Genomic DNA, 17,612 nt, shown 5'->3' on the forward strand with positions numbered 1-17,612 from the left:
GGTACTGATAAACATTCCTTTTTTTTCTTTTAATTCCTCTGATATTCTATATATTTTTAATTCTTCCAAATGAATTTTATTATTTTTTATAACTCAAAATATTCTAAGTTTAGTTAATTTAGAATATTTTTCCATGGTTTCATGATTCCTGTTCTCTCTCTCCCCTCTCCCCTCTTCCCTCCTGTAGAACTGAGTTTTACATGTATCATTGATCATGACCTATTTCCATATTATTAATATTTGCAATAGAGATCATTTAGAGTCTACATCCCAATTATATCCCCATCAAACCATGTGGTTGACAAAATGGTTTTCTTCTGTATTTCTATTTCCCACAGTTCTTTCTCTAGATGTAGATAGCATTCTTTCTCATAGGTCCCTCAGAATTGTCGTAGATCATTTCATTGCTGCTAGTAGAGTAGTTCATTATGTTTGATTGTGCCACAGTATCAGTCTCTGTGTACAATGTTCTCCTGGTTCTGTTCCTTTCACTCTGCATCAGTTCCTAGAGGTCATTCCAATTCACATGGAATTCCTCCAGTTCATTATTTCTTTGAGCAAAATAGTAATCCATCACCAGCAGATACCATAATTTGTTCAGCCATTCCCCAACTGAAGGGCTTTTCCTCATTTTTCAATTTTTTGCCACCACAAAGAACACAGCTATAAATATTTTTTGTACAAGTATTTTTCCTTATTATATCTTTGGGGTACAAACCCAGCAGTGGTATGGCTGGGTCAAAGGGCAGGAATTAATTCATTTAAAGCCCTTTGGGCATAATTCCAAATTGCTTTCCAGAATGGTTGGATCAATTCACAACTCCATGAGTAATGCATTAGTGTCCCAATTTTGCCGCATCCCCTCCAATATTTATTAAGTTCCTTTGCTGTCATATTGGTCAACTTATTAGTTGTGAAGTGGTACCTCAGAGTTGTTTTGATTTGCATTTCTCTATAAGAGATTTAGTAAACTTTTTTCATGTCTTTATTGATAGTTTTGATTACTTTATCTGAAAACTGCCTACTCATGTCCCATGCACATTTATCAATTGGGAATGACTTAATTTTTTTGTAGAATTGATTGAGATCCTTATGTATTTGAGAAATTAGAACATTGTTAGAGGGTTTTGTTATAAAGATGTTTTCACAATTTTTTGCTTCCCTTCTACTTTTGGATGCACTGGTTTTGTTTGTACAAGACCTTTTTAATTTAATGTAATCAAAATTATTCATTTTACATATTGTGATATTCTCTATTTCTAGTTTGGTCTTAAATTCTTTTCCTTCCCATAAAGTCTATGTTCACCTAATTTACTTATAATTTCCTTCTTTATATTTAAGTCATTTACCCATTCAGAATTTATCTTGGTGTGCAGTGTGAGATGTTGATCTAGATCTAATTTTTCCTGTACTGCTTTCCAAATTTTCTATCAGTTTTTGTCAAACAGTAGGTTCTTGTGCCAAAAGTTGGATTATTTAGGTTTATCTTGCTGAGGATATTTACCCCAAGTCTATTCCATTGATCCTCCCTTCTGTCTCTTAGCCAGTACCATATTGTTTTGCTGACAACTGCTTTATAGAACAGTTTAAGACCTGGTACTGCTAGGCCTCTATGCTTCACTTTTTTTCCATTAGTTCCCTTGATATTCTTGATCTTTTGTTCTTCCAAATGAACTTTGTTATAATTTTTTTATAATTCAATGAAAAAAAGTTTTTTGGTAGTTTCATAGGTATGGTATTAATTAGATAAATTAATTTGGGTAGTATTGTCATTTTTATCATGTTAGCTTGTCCTATCCATGAGCAGTTCATGTTTTTCCAATTATTTAGATCTAGTTTTAATTGTGTGGAAAGTGTTTTGCTGTTGTGTTCATATAATTCCTGTGTTTGTGTTGGCAAATAGATTCCTAAATATTTTATATTGTCTAGAGAGAGTTTAAATGCTGTTTCTATTTCTAACTCTTGCTGCTGAGTTGTGTTGGAAATGTATAGAAAAGCTGACGATTTATGTGCATTTATTTTGTATCCTGCAACTTTGCTAAAATTGTTCATTATTTCCACTAGCTTTTTTAGTTGTGTAAAAGTGAAATTTGGGAGATGCCATCTAAAAGTATATATATATATATATATATATATATATATATATTTTTTTTTTTTCTATGGACACTTGGGAACTATCAAACTGCATTTCCCATAGTCCAACAGGTTTCCGGTTTGGTTCTTTGGGCGTGGGGATGCCTGCGTCACCACGCAGAGGACTGTTTAAATGAGAGGAGTATCCAAAATGAAGCACTCTTTAGCTACCAGACTCAGGAAGAGACAGGAGGTAACAATTATGTCTAGGCGGCAGTTTTGAATTCTTACCGGCTAGTGTTCTAATGGCTTTATCTATCAGCATGGCTTTAATTAAACTACTAATTTATATTATTATATCAGCTTTTATTATTTTTTATATTAATAATTATGGCAACCACACGGTCGAAATTCGAACTTTCAATCTTCCAGATAGCCTAACGATAGCCATGCTTTCTTTTTGGCCTGGCTCAGCTCTTTTGAGCACTTTTTTTAAAAAGGAAAGTGGCTTTCCTTGCCATACTTTTGCTAAAAGCAACAGCACGTTTTTGCCTCAGGTGGGACTCAGCCAGCCAGTCCAGCCCAAACCACCTTGGGAGGTCAGGCCAGCCAATTCTGGCTTTTGGCTTTAAAACTAAAATGCTGAAGCCCAGCCAGTGTGTCTCTGCCACTGATCTCCTGACTCCAGACCTGATCTCCATTCCTACTGCTTCCTGACTACAAGCCTGCAGCTTTTCCTGAATGGCCAGAGCAGACCTCTTCTCCGATTCCTGCTGCTGGTGCTGCTAGTCCAGGTAGTCCTAGAACGCTGACCCCAACAGAAATGGCCTGCTGCTTTTGCCAAGATTTTCAGAGACTACTGCTTAGGCTTGGGTAATATATTTCCACTACCCTCCCTTGGTAATGGCCTGCATTCTAGCCCTCCATGAGTTTCTCTAAAGACCTAATTTAGGCAACCCCCACCCACACAAGCTCTACAGTACGTGGGATTTTCTACAAAACTGGCCTAAGCTTTTCTCTAACCCCAAGCCCATGTGGACCTAGCGTCTGAACCTCTTCGGGCACTTGGCCTATTCAAACTTTTGTGATTATTAAAAACTGAACTTAGGGGAAGAATATTCACCCCGTACCTGCTCAGAACTTTGAACTTAAAAAAAAACCCTTTAAACTCAGCAGAACTCAAACTTTTAAACCTCAGAACTGAATGAGTTTTATTTCTGTTTTAAAAAGACTGTATCTTACTGTATCTTGCTAATTAGTTTTGTAAATTAATCTTGCTTATTTCGTTGATTTTTCTGTTACACTGAATCATTTTAAGTTAATGTAGTTTGTGGCTGCTAGATTAATTCTGTTTATGATTTTATTGTAACTCTAGGATTTTTTAGGTAGACCATGATATCATCTACAAAGAGTGATAGCTTGGTCTCTTCACTGCCTTTTTTAAAACCTACAATTTCTTTTTCTTCTCTAATTGCTATTGCTAGTGTTTCTAGTACAATGTTAAATAATAGAGGTGATAATGATCAACTTTACTTCACTCCTGATCTTATTGTGAAGGCTTCTAATATATCCCCATTGCAGATGATTGCTTACTGATGGTTTTAGATATATACTAATTATTAATTTTGGGAAAGACCCTTCTATTTCTATACTTTCTAGTGTTTTCCATAGGAATGGGTGTTGTATTTTGTCAAAGGCTTTTTGTCAATCCATTAAGATAATCATTAGATTTCTGTTGGTTTGGTTGTTGATACTGTCAATTATGTGGATGGTTTTCCTAATATCACACTATCCTTGCATTCCTGGCATATGATCTCACCTGATCATAGCGAATAATACTCATGATCTCTTGCTGGAGTCTTTTTGCTAGTATTCTATTTAAGATTTTTGTATCAATGTTCATTAAGGAGATTGGTCTATAATTTTCTTTCTCTGTTTTTGGTCTCCTGGCTTTGGAATTAGTACCATATTTGTGTCATGAAAGGAATTTGGTAGAACTCCTTCTTTGCTTATTTTGTCAGATAGTATGTATAGTATTGCAACTAGTTGTTCTTTAAATATTTGATAGAATTCACTTGTGAATTCATTTGGTCATGGGGATATTTTCTTGGGGAGTTCTTTGATGGATTGTTCAATTTTTATTTCTGATATGGAAATATTTAAGTATTCTATTTCTTCTATTAATCTAGGCAGTTTATATTTTTGTAAATATTCATCTATATCACCTAGATTGCTATGTTCATTGCCATTTAATTGGGTCTTTTACTTTCAACTTTATTAATTTCTTCCTTACACTCCTTTAAGTTTTAGGATTTCGAATTTATTATTTGAGGATTTTTAACTTGTTGTTTTTCTAATTTTTTAAGTTTCAAGCCCAATTCATTGATCTCTGCCCTCTCTGATTTGTTGATATATGCACTCAGGAATATAAAATTTTCCCCAAGAACTGCTTTTGCTATATTCCAAAAATTTTTATTGTAATTCTCTTCAATGAAATTATTAATTGTTTCTATGATTTGTTCTTTACCCAATCAATTTTGGAGAATCATTATTTAATTACCAATGAATTTTTATTTGCCTCTACATGTACCTTTAAAAATTATTATTTTTATTACATTATGATCTGAAAAGTTTGCATTTGTTATTTTTGCTTTTTTGCATTTATTTGCCATGTTTTTATGCCTTAGTACATGGCCAGTCTTCGTGAATATACCATATGCTACTGAAAAGAAGGTGTATTTTTTTTGTCCCTATTTATTTTTCTCCATATATCTATTAACTAATTTTTCTAAGATTTCATTCACATCTCTTACCTCTTTCTTATTTATTTTTTTTGGTTTGATTTTTCTAGATCTGATAGAGGAAAGTTGAGGTATCCCTTTAGTATGGTTTTACTATCTATTTCCTCCTTAACCTCCAATAGTTTCTCCTTTAAAAATCTGGATGCTATACCATTTAGTGCATACATGTTGAGTACTGTTATTTTCTTTGTGTATTTTTTGTTTATCGTGTATGCAACTCCTGCCTTCTTTTTCTCAGTTTATGCTCAATAAATTTTGCTCTAGCCTCTTAACTTTACTCTGTGTGTATCTACCTGCCTCATGTGTGTTTCTTATAGATAACATATGGTAAAATTTTGGTTTCTTATCCTCTCTACTATTTACTTCTGTTTTATGGGTGAGTTCATTCCATTCACATTCAGAGTTATGATTACTATGTGTGTAATCCCCATCTTGATTTCCTTTTTTAGTCCTGCCGTTTCTTCTTTTACTATTTCCTTCCACAACAGTGTTTTGCTTTTAATCAGTCACCCTATTCCACACCCTTATTTTACTTCCTTCCCCACCCCCTCCCTTATTTTCCTCTTATTTTTCTTTAAGGTCTATTGAATTCTCTCCCTCCTCTCTTTCCCTTCCTTTTGGTAGGCCCTATACCACTCCCCTCTTTTGTTTTTCCCTCTCAACTTCCCTATAGGGTAAGACAGAATTCTATACCTCAATGGATCTAGATGTTCTTCCCTCTCAGAATTTATTCCACTGAGAGTAAGTTTTCAGTATTAACTATTCCACTCTTTTCCTCTCCTTCTTATTCTTACCCTCTCCTTCCCATGCACCTCGTTATGTGGTATAATTTATTCTATTTTTCTTCTTCCTTTAAGTTTTTCTTGGTGCCATCTTCTATTCTATCCCCTCCTTTTTTTACATATCATCTTAAACCACTTAATACCCCAGCTTCTACCTATGAATAATTCTTTCTACTATGATAGTGAAAACAATTTTTGAGAGTTACAAATATCATTTTTCCATATAGGAATATAAACATTTTGACATTACTGAAGCATTTATAATTTTTCCCCCACTTGTTTACCTTTTCATTTTTCTCTTGAATTTTGTATTTGGGCATCAAATTTTCCATTTAGTTCTGGTCTTTTCTTTACAAATATTTGGAAATCTATTTGGTTAAATGTCCATACTTTCCCCTGGAATTTTATAACATTTTTGATGGGTAGGTGATCCTCGGATGTACACCCAATTCTCTTGCCTTTCTGAATATCATATTCCAAATCTTGCAGTCCTTTATTGTGGAGGCTGACAGATCCTGTGTAATGCTGACTAGGGTTCCTTGATATCTGAATTGTCTCTTTTGGGCTTCTTGCAATATTTTCTCCTTGGCTTGGAAGCTCTTGAATTTGGCAAATACATTCCTGGGAGTTGTCTTTTGAGTATTTAATGTAGAGAGGGATCTATAGAATCTTTCAATGTCTATTTTGCCCTCTTATTCAAGAAAATATCAGAGCATTTTTTTGGATAATTTTTTGTAATATGATGTTAAGGCTTGTTTTTTTTTTCTAGGTTTTCAGGTAGACCAATGATTCTCAAATTGTCTCTCTTGGTCTTGTTTTCCATGACAATTGTCTTTTCAATGAGTTATTTTGTGTTTTTTTCTATTTTTTCTTTTGATTTTACTTTATTAATTCTTGCTCTCTTGTGAGATCATTAGCTTTTACTTGTCCAATTCTAGTCTTTAAAGACTGGTTTTCAGCTATGATCTTTTGATTTTCCTTTTTTGTTTAGTCCACCAAGCTTTCATGGCTTCTAGCAGGTTAATTCTGGTCTCCAATTTGCTTATTCACGTGATTTCTGTGTTTCTTTTTTCAAGTGGGAGATTCTGTATTTTAAACTGTTAAATTCCTTTTGAATTACTTACATTTCTATTTCCCACTTTTCTGCCCATTTTTGTTCTATTTTTCTTACTTGATTCTTGAACTCCATTTTGAGTTCCTGGAGAGCTTGTGACCAATTTCCTTTTTGTTTTCTTTTTTAAAGTTTGGATGTGTTTGCTTCTTTGTCTCTCTCTGCTGTTGCCTCTATACTCTACTCCTTTTCTCCATAGAACTTATCCAGGGTCAAGGGCTTTTTATTTCTTTTGGCACTTATGGATTGCAGTTCCTTCATGTTGGTAGCCATTGGTGTGCTTGTTTTTTTCTCTAAATCATCTTGGTTTTTCAGCCAGAAGTCGGAGTGAGGCAAAAAGGCAGTTCTTGGTGTAGTGGGCTTTAAAGAGTCTTGCCTTGAAGCTATTTTCCCAGTCTCCATTACATCTGCCAAGGCCAGCCTGGGTCTTTCCCATCTTCAAGCCCCTGCTCCATGGACCATGCTCCTCATTCCTCAGCTTCAGATCCTGAGCCTAACTGCCAAGGAGTTGTGCTGCCCTCAGGGGTAAGACTGTGATGCTCTCATCAACTCCCCAAAATTTAGAGATTGTCCAAGCCCTCGCTCTGACTCTGACATGGTAGGTGGTATGGAGGAGGGGTGATTAGATCCCACTTTGGTAGGCATAATTTTACCCCCTTATAATGTGTAAATGCCCAAACTCTGCCTACCTTCAAGGCTGTGGCCCTTGTCAGAGCCCCTTCCTTCGTCTGATTTTGATTTTTGTCCTTTCGAGATGCTTTGTTGTGATTGGTGTAGGAAGAGTTGTGAAGTTCCTTTTACTCTATGGCCATCTTAGCCCAGAAGTACTTTTTTTGGTATTTTAATTGGGATGTAGGGAATAACAGATTATATAGGATGATAGGTCTAACGATAATTATATTAACTCTATATGTCCATGAACAATTAATATTTCTCCAGTTATATGGATCTGACTTATTTGTGTTAAAATATTCTAATTATGTTCATGTAGTTCTTGGATTTGTTTTGGTAAGAATACTTCCAGGTATTGTATTCTATCTATGGTTATTTTAAATTTATCTCTATCTCTTCTTGCAGGACTTTGTCACTAATAAATATAAATGCTAATATGTGTGTGTGTGTGTGTGTGTGGATTTATTTTATATCCTGCTATTTTGCTAAAATTATTTGTAGTTTTAACTTTTTAGTTGAATTTCTAGAATTTTCAACATACATTGTCATCAACAAATCTAGTTTCATTAACTCTTTGTTCAATTTGATTCATTCAGTTTCTTTTTCTTCTCTTATTTCTATTGTTAGCATTTCTAATATGATATTAAATAATATTGGTGTTAATGAGCACCCTTGTTTCACTCTTGATATTAATGGGAAAGCTTCTCATTTCTCCCCATTACTGATAATACTTGATAATGGTTTTAGTTAGGTGCTCCATATCATTTAAAGAAAAAATCCATTTTCACTTGTGCTTTCAAATGATTTTAATAGGAATGCCTGCTATATTTCATCAAAGGCTTTTCTGGGTACCCATTGATATAATAATGCAGTTTTTGTTACTTTTCTTATTGGTATTATCAAAAAAAAGAACTGATGAGCATAGGACCAAATTTCGGCTATTCTCTAGGTCTTCATTCTCATCATGTTGAGGTCTAAAAAGCAGAAGGAATGGACTTTTCCTGCTTTCCCTCCTTTCCTTTTTTGAGCAGGATGAAGTCAAAAACCTCAGAAGCTACTCACTTCGTAGAATTTTCTTTCATCACTAGATCAAAAGAGAAGGACATTGTCATTGGGTGGTTGTTGCATTGCACCAACTCAGCAATGCAGTCATCTGCAGTAATAGAGGAATAGCAAAAATAGCAACAGCTGGCACTAGTCTCAGTCTTCAGAAGGGAAGAACAAGGGAAGGCAAGCCCAGAGACCAGTCCCAGAGCATGAAGAATATAAAGATTTTTTTTTAGAAAAACTATTTGTAAAAAAAAAAAAACCAACTATTTGTATGTTAAACACTTCTATCTTCATGTAGCTCCAAGCCAATTAACAATGTTTTACAAACGCAAATAAATACTTAAGGTTTTACAAAGACCCCCCCTTTTACTCCCCAACTAAATATGGCAATGATTAATATCCTTGTCTTGGGGATAAAGAAATTGAATTCAAGAGCTAATGTAACTTTCTCAAGGATACTATAAAAATGTTTGAGTGGGGACTCAATACAAGCCTTGCAATTTTGACACAATTATAAACTATTCGTTTGGAAGTTAGAATATATTTCTTTTATTAAAATATTATAAAACGGTGAATAGGCAGCAATGCTAGATCCAAGATACCTAACTGATCTATTATATAAAGTATTATACATCTGCAAAATTAGATTATTTCAATTATATGATGAATTAAATAAGCTTTTGAGGGCTGATCAGGGAACTGTGCAGTTTGAAATGCCTCTGAAGTCCTGGGAGACATCTCCCAGGACTCTCTATGATAACTTCCTCAGACACATCCAACTTCCTTTGTGGGAGGTGTCTGAGTAAGTGTTAAAAGGCCAGAGAGGGGTGTGGGTTTTGGTGCCTTTTCTCAGGAAGCGAGGAGAGCCTTCCCCCCACCCCCAAGTCTTGGTCCTAACTTAGCTGTTGGAGATCTGCCTCCTAGTTTCACCAGACTTTTCCTTTCAGAACCTAAATAAACCCAGCTTATTCTATTTGTAAAGTGTAGCCTGATTTTATTGAGCTCCAAAGGGTTCTGGCTAATTTCCCCAATGGGCTGGGAGCTACCCCGGCTACCTACCTGCCTTCCCTTCCTATTCCCTACCTTCTATTCTTTTCCTTTCTCCTTATCTTTCCTCCCTTTTTCATCAACATCACAGAACCCTATCATTAATTCTGGTTATATTAGCAGAAAATGAATTTTCACATCTTGCTTCTGCCCCACTCACACTATAAAGATTTTGGCCCTAATTTAGATATTCAGGGTGGAAGGAGACATATTATAAATATACTCATATTCTGATGTCTATTTATACTTTATGTGTCTAGATAAAATTATAAACTACTATTTGTGCATAGTATCCTGTTCTTTACATTATGAAAAATACGATGAAATATAAAAAATGTTCTATATTTTCAAAGTGCATATATTCTAGCAATATGTGAATTAAATGTTAAAATTACGAGTTAATATGAAATGATAATATGCTATGACTTAAGGGCAAGTAAATCATTTAAATAATAAGTGGTAAAGATTCACAGGGAGGGAAAATCATTGTGGATTAGGGAGAGGCTTGAACTGGATCTTGAATAGGGTCAAGATTACAAAAGAGAAGAAACAAGGAGGCCATTCCAGACGAAGAATAAAATACAAGGATGTTCCCATTGGGCAGGAATTTTTTTTTAAACTCACTGGTAGGTAAGCAGGCTGGCAGGCAGGCAGGCAGGCAGGCAGGTTCAAGCTCCAATCTGGGTCGCGAGATTTGTGATGTGGGTGAAAGAAGGAGGATGAATGGGATAATGGGAGAAGGAAGGGAAAAGGAAGGTAAGGAAGGAAGCCAGAAGGGAAGGAAGGTAGCCCCTAGCCGCAGTGGGAAATTGACCCAAGCCCTTTGGAGCCCAACAAAATCAGGTTACACTTTAGGGATAGAATAAACTGGGTTTATTTAGGTTAGGAAAGAAAAGGTCTGGGGAAACTAGGAGGTAGATCACCGACAGATATGTCCGGACCAAGGCTCTCCGGGCCAGGGAAAAAGGCTCTCCTCAGTTCTGAGGGAAAAGCGCCCTTCTCCAAAAAAAGCATCAAACACCAGCGCCTCTCTGTCATTTATACTTTCTCAGACACCTCCACAAAGGAAGTGGGATGTGTCTGAGGAAGTTGTGATAGGGAGTCCTGGGAAATGTAATCTCCCAGGACTTAGAACATTTTAAAATGCACAGAAGTCATGAATATCTTAGAATTTAGAACTGGAATACATGGCTTATGATCCATCCAATCTTTCATTTTGCAGACAAAGAAACAGGTTCAAGCAAGTTTAAATTATTTCCCCAAGACAACCATTCAGAAATTTGTATATCTCCAGGACTCATGATTTTGGGAGAATTAAAGAATTGAAGTTACATTTTAAATGTAAAAATAATAACAATTATGTAGCCTGGGGCCAAATTGTGGTGAGTCTGAAAGGCTAAGCATAAAAAAAAAGGAAAAGGAGGCTGATGTAAGGAAAGTCAGGCATTAAAAAAGGATCATTTGTGGAAGGCAGATTGGTAGGAGAATTAGTAAGATGACAACTATTAGTAATAAAATATGAAAGGGAAAGAGGGATTGGAACAAAGCAGTGGAAATGAAATATAAAAGAAGTTACATATTGGAGGGGTGTGATAGGAAAAGTTGGTAAAACTTAATAACTGACAATATGAAGAGCTAGGGTGGAGGGAGATATCAAACTTGATTGAAAATCATGGATAAACAAAATGGTTCCAAAAACCAAATAAACAAACCTGGAAAGACATATGAAGTGATAAAAAGTGAAATAAAAGTGAAATGAGCAGAGCCAGGAGAACACTGAACACAGTAACAGCAATAAAGACCTACTTAATCAGTCTTGTCTCATTTTCAAGATTTTCTGTGAAAAGAAGGAGGTTGTAGTATCTATACTGTCTAGACTGTATCTGTCACTTCAGTGAATTCCAAATTTACCCTTTCTTTCTGTTTATCTTCATTTCCTACTTTATTTTCATATATTCTTTAAAAGGGTACACTTGAAATTGTCCTCAGTCCATGGGACATAATTTCTTTTTGTTTTGTCTTGCTATGGCTCTTTTTTATGATATATAGATAGTTGTCCTTCCACTTTTATGAGGGCCATTATATCATCTGTGCATATGACATCTATATGTCCTTTGCTTTCACTTTTGTTTACAAAACTGATAAGAATTTCCATGAGTACATTATTTTTAAATTATATTTTTCCCAATTACACAGAGATACAATTATGAAAAATTGTTTCCTGATATTTTACAATCTATGTTCTCCCCTTCCCTCTACTTTTCCTCACCCTGAGATGGCTGGTAACATAATATAGGTTATACATGTGTTATTATGTGATACATATTTGCATGTCCATCATGTTGTAAAAGAAGACACATATAGCATATACAAGAAAAAACATATAAAGTAGAAAATTAATTGTATGCTTTAATATGCATTGACTCCATTGATTACTTCTATGCAGTAGAGAGCCTTTTTCGTCATGAGTTTCTTGGAGCTGTCTTGGATCCTTGCATTGCTGACAATGGTTAAATCTTTCACAGTTGGGCATTGTAAATTATTGCTGTTAGTTTATAAGATTCTCCTGGTTCTGCTTACTTCCCTTACTTTCCTGTGCATCATGTCAAATAAGTTTTTCCAGGGGTTTTTTATGATCTTCCTGTTCATCATCTCTTATGACACATTAGTATTCCATTAAAAACATATGGTAACTTATTCAGCTATTCCCCAACTGATAGTCATCCCTTCACTTTCCAATTTTTTGGCACCACAAAAAGAGCTGCTATAAATATTTTTGTACAAGGAAATCCTTTCCTCCTGACTTTGATCTCGGGGTATTGCTAAGTCAAAGGGTATGCACATGGTTCCAAACTGTTCCTCAGAATGGTTATCAGTTCACAGCTCCACCAAGAGTGTATTTGTGTTTCAGTTTTCCTATGTCCCCTCCAACATTTGTAATTTTTTGTCATATTAATCAGTCTGATAAGTGTGAGATAGTACGTCAGAATTGTTTTAATTTGTATTTTTTTAATTAATAGTGATTTAGAGCACCTCTTGAGTCCATTCTTGGCCCTACATATAGGGATAGATGATACAGAGTCTCAGAATCATAGGATCACAGACTGAGAGCTAGAAAATAATTTATTTATAGGCCATTTGGTCCAAATCCCTCAATTTACAGATAAGAAAACCAATAGTTTAGATACTTTTCCAAAGTTAAACAGGTAGCTTTGAGTGCAGAGGCAGAATGCAGACTGAGTCAACTATCATAAAATCAAAATTCTTTCTACTATTCCTACCTGCTCACTCTCTCTGTTACTTTCTTCTTCTATTTGCTCACCAAATGGCAGGGGTTGATCATATTTGATTACAGTCTCAAATCCTCAAAAATTTAAAGAATAATCCATGAAGATTAAATATGTGCTAAGCTGTAAAATGCTTTTGATAGTTTAACTGGTATAACATGAAAACTGTAAGTTAACGTTTGCAGTAGTCATTTTTATGACATTGGCATGACCTGGCCATGAGGACATAGCTTCCAAACTCAATACCTCTGTGACCATCCAGAGGGAGTTTGGGTTAGAGTAGTTTATTTATATTAGGGACTGGGATTGCAGGTAGATGGGTAAAGACCAGTGTAGCTCATTCTCTCTAAAGGCTTCCTACGAGGGAACAACTTTAGATCTGTGGGGGAGGGTTAGGTAGTGAATATTAGATAAGGTTATCCAAATTCCCTTTCCTACCTTCCCTTGCTTTAATAAACCAAACCATCCCTGTGTTTGTTACCTCTGCCTGGCCTGTATCTGTTAGCCTGTCACCTACATTCTGTTGGTCCTGTGTTATCTACTGTTGCTGGCCCTGAGTAATCATTTAGACTGATCCCTGAACCCACCAATATCCCACTCATACCACTCTGGTATTTCAGTTACATATTTCAATACTAAATTGAGGAATTTATATTGGAGCCTTTAGGTTATGTGTCCATGTGGAGCTTATGTTCAAATAAGGTATGAGGTATATGTTGTTTGTCTATTTTCTTCTATAATATGATAGTTTTCCCATGCAGGTATCCCTTACACATATTAACTTTCCCATTCATGGTTTCGATAAATCTCAGACTACATAGAAATTGAGCGGTAATTTTGGGGGGATTTTGCAGAAGCTGTCTCCAACACCCAAAGGCCATGAGATAACACTCATATACAAAGTTTAGAAACTCAAACATGCATAATATATCTATCATATCGTATGATATTAACGTATTTTATATTTTAATATCAAATATATACAATTTATTTTTAAAGTTAAAATAAGTAAAAAATTATTTTATGGAAAGAATGTGAAAGCCAGCAGACAACACAGAAAGGCTAGAAATGTAGAGACACTTTTAACATTGACCTACATGTAGCCTATGACCAAACATGTAACTTAAATTTTACAGTATGGTACTGTAAACACAACAAAGAAAAAAATTCAGACTTCTCTGGAATGAAGGGAGGGCCACAAAATTTAATGCAGATTTTCAAGAATGCAGGCATGCCATGCCTCTAGCCCCTGCAATGTGGAAGGAATACCTGTAGTAAGTCTTTATCATAATAGCTGGAGTTCTTATGTTTGAGGATATCACATACATTAAATACATTTGCTAGAGTACCAAATATACTTACTTCTATAGGTTTTATACTTAATCTATTACTGTACCTATTCTGTTTTTTAACACGTATTACATAGACCAATGTCCATTGTCAGCTTTGGTCCCTGTAGAGGCATTTCATCCTTCACAGGTCTGAGTAAACATACTGTGATGTCTATGTAGTATCAATCTGATGTCAGTAGCAGCAGGTTTGGGATTAATCTTCTATCTCTATTAATCCTCTAGTCTGGTCTAATTTGCTAAGTTATCAGGTGGAACAGATTGGTGGGGATGAGGATGAGATGGGAAGAACTACTGACAGTAGATTTCTTTGCTTTCTAGGAAATATAAAACCAACCATCTGAAACATTCCATGCTTTGGCACTATCATAAGTGAACACAGAAGATATTCCATTAGGTACTCACCTGTGAATTTCTATGACTTATTACACATCATAAACTATCAAATATGAAGTATGTGGGAGTAATTATCTGAAACTGTAAACATTATTGTTTTTAAAACTCCACAAATGATTACATGCTATGACATAAAACATGGTTTAGTATAAGTATCTAAATCTATATGTGTATGTATGTGTGTATCTATATATACACATATATGTATGTATGTAAATTGTTCCTGCCTTGGGGATTACAAACTAAATAATCAAAAGAAAAAGAAAAAGTATATCAAAAGATGGGTCATGCTTAATTTTTTTCCAACTATAGTGGTAAAATAAAATAATCCATACAGAGCAAATTTATAATAGCTATCACACAGACTAGAATAATTTTAAATGCTTTCCACTAACTAAATCATTAGGCAGTTATTCACTCAGCATTACTTACTTCTCCAATGAAAATTAAAGTAAGTCTCCTGGCTCTAGCTGAAGTCGAGACTTCCAAAAGTGCAATTTTGTTGTATTATACCCTACCTCAGTTTCCAATCAAAAGCAGCAATGAACACTCTAAAATTAATTTATTGTTTCTTCTTTTTCCATTTCATATTTCCAATTACTGTGAAATTGCTTTTAAAAAGAAATAAAGTGCTGTAAGTTTCTTAGGAGCAACAACAATAATTCAGGAATAGAATGGGAAGAAAGGGAACCATAAAGTTATATTACAGGTTCTGTGGAAGAGGTTTTGAAAATTAAATTTGAAAGTGGACAAGGCTATGTGTTTTAGGTCATCTAAAGGACTCTAGCTAAATTCATATGAGCCATGGATAAAATGTAAGGCGAGTCATGTTAACTTGCTCTATTTTTTTTAGTAGACTTTATTGCTACCTTATAGGAAGGATATTCTTCATAAGGTCATATTGGCATTTTTATCATGAAATTTGATTTTGGAATTCAGTGACAATTTAAAATCACATTATTATACAAGTCTTCACACCTTATGCTAGTTATCTCTTCTACAAAAATGAGAAAGGGCTTATTGTAAGTCATTTTTTGATGAAATGGTTGAAAGGTAGAAGAGCTTGGTGAAAAAGTTGTTCAAGTTAAATTTTAAAACAAGATGTTACTATTGAATTACTTTTGTTCAAAATAAAAGTTCTATTGAAAATAAGTTATTTAATGTGTGGTTTTATTCTATACTCTAAAGACTCTTCATAAATAAGAAACATGATGACAGTTATGCTACATGAAATAAACTGAACAAGTACCGAGTCATACTTATACAGGCGAATTTTTCTTAAGGACAGACTTTCATTCAAATAAGAGAAAAAAATATGTTCACTTAATTCAGAAATTAATGCTTTAATTTCCTACTTCAGAGGCAATCCAGATCAGATCAATCACTAAAGAAAACATGTCTAAGAACAATAGGAGAATGCTCAACAGGATGGAATAAGCAATTTATCTTTGAGTAAGAAGGGTAGAGATTTTCCTATGAAATTTTATTCATGGATCTATGTATCAGATACCAACTTTTAGAGAATAATTTGGTATGGAGATAGCAGTGCTTCTGCCTCTTGTCTTCGTTCTTCCACATGTAGAATAGAAATAGGACTCTTCTACAATGAGAGTCATGAATAAAGAAGACAATTGTCTTTTCTAGTATCTATAAACACATTCAGGTTAATGAGGTGATTATTTTCACCACTGCTTTTTAATTGACAATTCATTAGTAATATTTCAGTCAGATGACAAAGACTAGATTGGAATAAATTGTGGTGGTTCGGGATTGACTCCCAGAAAAGATAAATAAAGACCACAATTCAGGTAGGGCTGGCACTAAAACAATCTACCAGCAATTGTAAAGCAGCCTAGAAAAACGAATTCATTTCAGGCCACCAATTGAGATAATGACTTCTTGAAAATACTATATTTACAAAACCTCATTATTGATTTTACAATATATGTATTCACAAAGTGTGCATTTTTAAGGATACAATATAAAATAATCAGCAGCCCTTAAAGAACTAAAACATGAAATCAAAATGCTAGTTCAGTGGAGCTACATGCTTTGCACACGAATGCTCCTCATGTCCTGCAGTATCAAGGGTCTATAGTTTTGTTCCAAGTTTTCCATGAATTCAAAGTAGTCACTCACTCGAAATCCATGAAGTGCTTCTTCCTGCCAAAACAATACAAAGGAAAATTAATTAACTTTGAAAAATATATTCACTCTCTAGGTAAGTAATTTTAAATGTTTGCATCTAAAATAAACTACTTTTTCTCTTACAAGTTGGTTATTTTAGACTTCCAGAAAATTTCTTATTTTTCATGAAGCAAGAAATCAAGAGTATCCTCTACCAGGCAGCATTTTAAAATAAATTGTGCTTTCTATACCAAAAATCTCCTATGAAATGTCCCTTTAAAATTTGCAAATCCCACAAACAAAATTCAATAAACTACATAAATTTGCCTTAAAATGATTCTGAAGATCATCTCTTAAAAAATAATACTATATCTTGCCTTTGAATTACAAAGTATATTAGCCTTATAATTATGCTTCCAAAAAACTCACTCTTATAATCACTGAGATATCAACGTTGCTTTAATGTTTATGTCCCAAAGCAAAATGTCAGCACAAAATTTTCGGTAGATACATATAGATTACTATTTTGCTGGAGTTTCATATTATATTTAATTCACTTCCCCCGCCTTCCAACTTAGAGAAAATACCCATCTGCAAGAACAAAACCTTACAGGAGACTAAATAATACTTTTTTTAGGTGATTGTCTTTGATTTCATTGACATGGATGTTCCCTTTAGTAATCAAGATTGGAAACCATTATTATGCTACAGTTATTGTCCATATCTTCCCATAAATCTCTTAAAGCAATTCATTTAATAGGCTACGGACGTTCTCCTAGCTATCTTGAAATATTGTAGATGCCAAGCTGTCAGTTATCTTTGCTTTCACCAAATAAATAGCCTACTTCCTTTTCATAAATCCTTCTAATGCCATATTATATGCTACTTCTGTACAATTCTTTGTGGGTAAGATGTTA

The 17,612-nt window shown here is 34.4% G+C and overlaps 1 protein-coding gene across 2 annotated transcripts in view; it reads right to left on the reverse strand.

The window, feature by feature from the left end:
• Nucleotides 1-15,740: 15,740 nt before the first annotated feature.
• The window catches only part of TBC1D32 (TBC1 domain family member 32), a 215,180-nt gene continuing 213,308 nt past the window's right edge, over nucleotides 15,741-17,612 (reverse strand). For both annotated transcript variants that reach the window (XM_044676877.1, XM_044676876.1), the window contains one exon: nucleotides 15,741-16,731. In XM_044676877.1, coding sequence (XP_044532812.1) covers nucleotides 16,612-16,731 — 120 coding nt within the window. In that variant the 3' untranslated portion in view covers nucleotides 15,741-16,611. The remainder of the gene's footprint in view (nucleotides 16,732-17,612) is intronic.

This window comes from Gracilinanus agilis, chromosome 4 (genome assembly GCF_016433145.1).
Source record: "Gracilinanus agilis isolate LMUSP501 chromosome 4, AgileGrace, whole genome shotgun sequence".
NCBI classification, from domain to species: Eukaryota; Metazoa; Chordata; class Mammalia; order Didelphimorphia; family Didelphidae; genus Gracilinanus; species Gracilinanus agilis.